The 5,769-nt window shown below is 28.2% G+C and overlaps 2 protein-coding genes across 2 annotated transcripts; one reads left to right on the forward strand and one right to left on the reverse strand.

Annotated features, from left to right (window-relative positions):
• Positions 1-149: 149 nt before the first annotated feature.
• On the forward strand, positions 150-1,446 carry BN7_3841 (Trimethyllysine dioxygenase, mitochondrial; the record flags this gene model as incomplete). The annotated part of the gene is made up of 2 exons (XM_011275561.1): positions 150-200; positions 460-1,446. 2 exons carry the CDS (start codon positions 150-152, stop codon positions 1,444-1,446), a joined length of 1,038 nt encoding a protein of 345 aa, XP_011273863.1.
• Positions 1,447-1,558: 112 nt separating this feature from the next.
• YPK9 (putative acid anhydride hydrolase) lies at positions 1,559-5,638 on the reverse strand (the record flags this gene model as incomplete). Its single annotated transcript, XM_011275562.1, has 1 exon — positions 1,559-5,638. The coding sequence occupies one exon, from the start codon at positions 5,636-5,638 to the stop codon at positions 1,559-1,561; it is 4,080 nt and encodes a 1,359-aa protein (XP_011273864.1).
• Positions 5,639-5,769: the final 131 nt, after the last annotated feature.

The raw sequence follows: 5,769 nt of genomic DNA on the forward strand, positions 1-5,769 counted from the left end.
ATGCAGGCGGTCGGAAGTTGAAGTATGATCATGTGACTTGTGGGACCGGATCTCCATTCTATATGTCCGACGTTCATTTTCAATAAATTCCTGGGGAAATACTTAAACACTTGTTTATATTGTTGGAATAAGAGTATAAGCAGAAAAGAATGAGTGAATTTAAAGTCAAGGAGATTTCTAAGAATAATGATGTTATCAATGTAACTTTGGAATCTGGGAAAACCATTGAATAGTGAGTCTTCTATACCCTTGAGTATTAAATCTGATATCAAGAGATAATAGATCATACTAACCGGACTTCATAGTTTAAACATATGGTTAAGAGATAATTGTCATTGTGCTGATTGTTATGACTCTAGTACTTTCCAGAGACTAGTTGATACTTTTGAAGTGAGTGATTCTTGGAGTATCGTCTGATTATTGACTAGAGCTATTAAAACTAACTTTTGCCAACCCCAGATCCCTGATGATTTACATCCAATTGATATCAAATTGTCTATATCTTCCATTGATATCCAATGGAGTGATAAACATTCATCTACATATGATTTTAATTGGCTTGTTAAACATACCACTGAATTGACTAAATCAATAGCTATTAAAGAGGAAGGATTATTACCGAAAAGAATTTATTGGAATAATGATTTAATTAAAAAACAAACACCAACTGTTGAATATCAAGATGTCTTGAACAAGAAATCCAATGATTTTTATAACAATATTTATAAATATGGTTTTACATTCATCAACAACATCCCTGTCTCTGCTGAATCCACCGAAGAATTATGTAATTCAATTGGAAATATTCGCTATACACATTATGGTGGTTTCTGGGATTTTACAACAGATTTAGCAATGAAAGATACAGCATATTCAGATATTGAAATTCCATCACATACAGATGGAACATATTGGGAATATACACCTTATTTACAACTTTTCCATCTTTTGTATCATGATGGTGAAGGTGGTAATACAACATTAGTTGATGCTTTCCAATGTGCTAAAATTTTCCAATTGGAAAAACCTGATGAATATCAATTATTATCAAATTTAAAAATTGATTGTCATTCATTAGGTGATATTTACTTAGTTCAAACAAAACCTATATTCATTCATGATGATTTGGGGAAATTAATTCAAGTTTCATGGAATAATTCTGATCGTTCATCAAATTTTAATATGGATAATGAAACAAAAAGGAAATTTTATAAAGCAATTAAATCATGGAATGAAATTATTCATAGAGAAGAAAATTTCTTATGGCATAGATTAAAACCTGGTCAAGCTTTAATTTTTGATAATTGGAGATGTTTACATTCAAGAATTGGTAAAACTACTGGGAAAAGAAGAATGTGTGGTTGTTATTTTGATAAAGAAGATTTCTTGAGTAATTTAAAAATAAGAAATTCTCAAAATGAACAAGAATTATTTGAATCTTTATAATAATGATCACAAGTTATGCTAATACAGATCTTCCTATATACATGATACAATAATATAAATAATAACTTATATATAAATATTTATAATACATACAATTCTATACTATCATAAATTATACAATAACTTTATGATTTTTAAAAATTCGTTTATATTGTTTATGACTTTCTCTTTTTTTCCAAATTTTTTTAAATAAAGGTGGAATATATTGATTTGCCAAATAATTCAACAATGCAAAAATTATAATTAACCATTTAAATCCAATAGAAATTTCAGTTAATTGAAATAATTGACCTAACCAACCATCAACATTAACATTCATTAATAACATACTTAAAATTGAAGCAATCACAATATTTGCAATAAATGGTAAATTTTTACTTGCAGGTTCTCTATATGGTGGTCCAACAGTTAATGTAATTGCACACAAAATATATTGGAAATTTGAATAAAAAAATAAAACTGTATTATCAGATGATTGCACGGCATCATCACCACCTGGTATAGGTTTAACATACCATGTTTGAGTTTGAACATAAAGCCAAATAATTAATTGAAATGTTAATAAAATCAAGATATTAACAACAAGTGGAATTAATAATTTTGGACTAACTAAATTTGCACTTGGTCTTTTTGGGTCAACTTTATGATAAGAATTTGACCATGACATAAAAATTGCAATTGGTAAAATTAAAAATAAATCAATCCATAAAAATTGAAAATCACCCAAGTTGGAGCCCCGCTTATACAAGATTGTAATTGAAATAAATTGAATAGCAGAATATAATGACATATACTGGAAACAACTAAAACTTGTAACTAATGAAGCACGACCTTCTTTAATAACATCCAAAACACAACTAATTTCAAATAATCTTGAAGTGAAAGGTGCTGCAACTGATGCTTCAGCTTCTGATAATGAAATACCAACATCTGCAGCTTTTAAAGCACCACAATCATTTGCACCATCACCACAGAACCCCACAGTATAATCTAATTTTTGTAATTGTTCAACTAATTCATGTTTTTCATCTGGTGACATTCTTGCAAAAATATTTGCTTTTAATAAAATTTTAATAATATATTCATCAGAAAATAAACCTAATTCATTTTTTAATAAATATCTGAAAACATCACCTGAAATTGCTAAACTAAAAGATTTATTTGATCCATAAAGATCTAAAGTTTTAGAATCTAATGATAAATCTTCATCATCAATTTCTCTCCAAATTAAACCATCATCTTCATTGAAAACAGGAATAAAACATAAATCTTCTTTAACTATACCACATTCTCTACCAACACTAACAGCAGTTAATAAATTATCACCAGTACACATAACAGTTCTTAAATTTGCTTGAGATAATTCATTTAATACACCTGTTGTTGATGGTTTTAATCTATTTTCAAAAACAATAAACCCTAAAAATTCTAAATTTGATTCAGCTTCCTCTCTGGTAATTTTTTGTGAATATAACCAATTATTTTTTGGTAATGGTTTACCAGCACATGCAATAACTCTATAACCATTATGAGTATAATGATATAATAAATCTTCATAATTTTCAGGGAAAGTCTTGGGGTTACAAATATCTTTAATAACTTCAGGTGCACCTTTTGTTAAAATTGAAAAATCTTGATTTTTTTTAATTATAACACTCATTCTTCTTAATTGTGAAACAAATTCAAATGATCTTAAAATACCTAATAATTGTTGTGGATCATTTTCTGGATAAACAACTGATGGAGTTATACCCATATTTTCAGGTAATTGAGCATCATCAAATCTTTCTTCTGTTGTTGAAGTAAAACCTTTAAATTCTTCTTCATATTTCCAACCTGTAAATTCAAACATTTTAAAATCTAATGGATCACCAATTAATTCATTATCAACAACTCTTAGGGAGTGACACGAGACTAAATTTTCTAATAATTTAGAATGTTCATGGGAGATTTGATTTATATTCGTTAATAATTCATTAAAATGCTCATTATTAACATGAACACCATAAACATCTAAACCATCTTCAGTTAATGTCCCAGTTTTATCAAAACATAAAATATCTAATTTCCCACCAACATTAACTCTTGTTGGAGAAATACAAAAAATATTCTTCAATTTTAATCTGGCAAGGGCAAAACTTGTACCAATAGTTAATGTAGCAGGTAATGCAGGTGGAACAACAATAGTTATAATATCTAAAGCTCTAAGGATAATAATTCTTGGACCTAACCCTAATTTAATAAAATTTATTGTTGAAAAAATGAATCCGATACATGCAATCATTGTCATAAATCCAATATATTTAAATGAATCTTCATAAAATTTGAAACCCACAGGTTTTGGAAATAACATTGATCTTAATAATGCACCTTTTGTTGTTGAAAATCCAGTACGTACAACTAAAGCCATTGCAGGATCACCATATGGATGTCTAACTCTAATAATCTTTGTACCATTGAAAAGATAAGATTTTGCCAAAAATGGAGAAATTTGAGTTTTCAAAGAATCTTTAATTAGCACATCTAAAGTTTCTCTTGTTGCTGGTAATTTAGACACGGGGACAGATTCACCCGTGAGCATTGATTCATTAACAATACAATCACCAGATAATAATACTGAATCACATGGGAAATTAACTAATGATGGATCACTAATTTCATAAATATCACCTGGAACTAAATCTGATGCATCAATTTCTTTCCAAAAATCATTTCTCCAAACACGAACTTTACATTCAAATTTTGATAAATTTTGTAATCTTGTCATGGTGGATTTTGTTTCAACTAAGGTATTTATTATTGAAAAAATTGAAATTAAGAAAATACAACCAGCATAATAATAATATTCATCAAATCCCCATAAAATTATTGAAAAAATTTGAAAAATATAAAAAGGATGTAAAACTTCATCAATTAATAATTCCATATTTGTTTTTTCTTTTAAATTTAATGAATTTTCCTTAAATACTAAGTAACGATCTTCATATGAAGATTTATCTAAACCATCTTTAATTTTATTTATATGAATCCAATTATAATCAATCCAATTTGTATTTGTCTTGAAAATATCCTCTACTGGAGAATAATAAAAATTTAAATAACGATATTCAAATGAAATTAAAATTGGTAAATTTGGATTGAGGTTATTATTAATTTCTTCATTTCTAATATCATCAGTATCAACTGATAAATTTGGTACATTAATAACAGTTGATAAAGATCTATTATACCATTGTCTTGAAACATCAATAATATTTAATTCACCATGTTCAGTCTCAGTAACAACCCATTCAGATTTCCCTAAGGGAACTTTTTCACCATAAATTGAAAATTTATATTTTGGTAACCATCTTAATAATAAATAAATTAAACCAAATGAACAAACACAAAGTAAGTAATATAAGAACAATCTTGGTTTTGAAGTTTTATAACCTGCAATCCCCAAAACTAAATCTTCTTCTGCAATATAAAATCTTTGAAAATGTAAATTTGTTGGATAATCAGGATAATAATGATTATGTAACTCAGCATCTAATTCTTTATAGTTATTCAAATGTGGGAGGTTTTGTTGATGATTATGAGTAACATTTGAACTTGTTGGATCTAGAGCAGAATCATCATCTTGATTTGATTCATTATCAGATTCTAATAAAGGACGACTTGATACATCACTTGGTATACGATCTCTAAAAGTATTTGCAGAATAAGCAGATGGAGAAGATGAAGTTCTTGTATGTTGAGATTCATCCATTGTAGACCCATAATCTGGTATGGACCCTTGGGTTGAAAAACTTGTTCTTCTAAAATCATCATCATCCAAGGTTGAATGTTCATAATTTGGAGTACTATTCCAATTTGTATCATAATCAATTGGATCCTCAGGGTCATCTAAAGTTGAAGCACCATGAGCTAATTCAATATCTTCAGGATTGAAGAATCTAAATTGTGATCTTGAATCAATAGATTGTGATCTTGATCTTGAATATGATATTGATTTTGATGATGATGATTTCCATCTATTTAAACTATGGTTTTCATTATTCACCCTACCACGTCGTATAGAACTTGCTCTTGAACTAACAATTGAACTATTTTCATCTAATGATTTCCTATGATTCGATGCAAATCCATGGGAATGATGGAATGAAGTTATTGAAGAAGGAATAATTTCAGAAGCAGCACCATCAAACATTTCAGTATTATTTTCATCCAAATGAACCGTTGCATTTGAAATGATTGAGTTTCTTCTTGAAGGGATTGTTGAAGATCTTCTTATTGACGAAGAACGTCTTGAAGATTGACTTCTAGGGATTCTATCAGCCA

The sequence above is a fragment of the Wickerhamomyces ciferrii genome, contig 00119, assembly GCF_000313485.1.
Source record: "Wickerhamomyces ciferrii WGS project CAIF00000000 data, strain NRRL Y-1031 F-60-10, contig 00119, whole genome shotgun sequence".
Lineage (NCBI taxonomy): Eukaryota > Fungi > Ascomycota > Saccharomycetes > Phaffomycetales > Wickerhamomycetaceae > Hansenula > Hansenula ciferrii.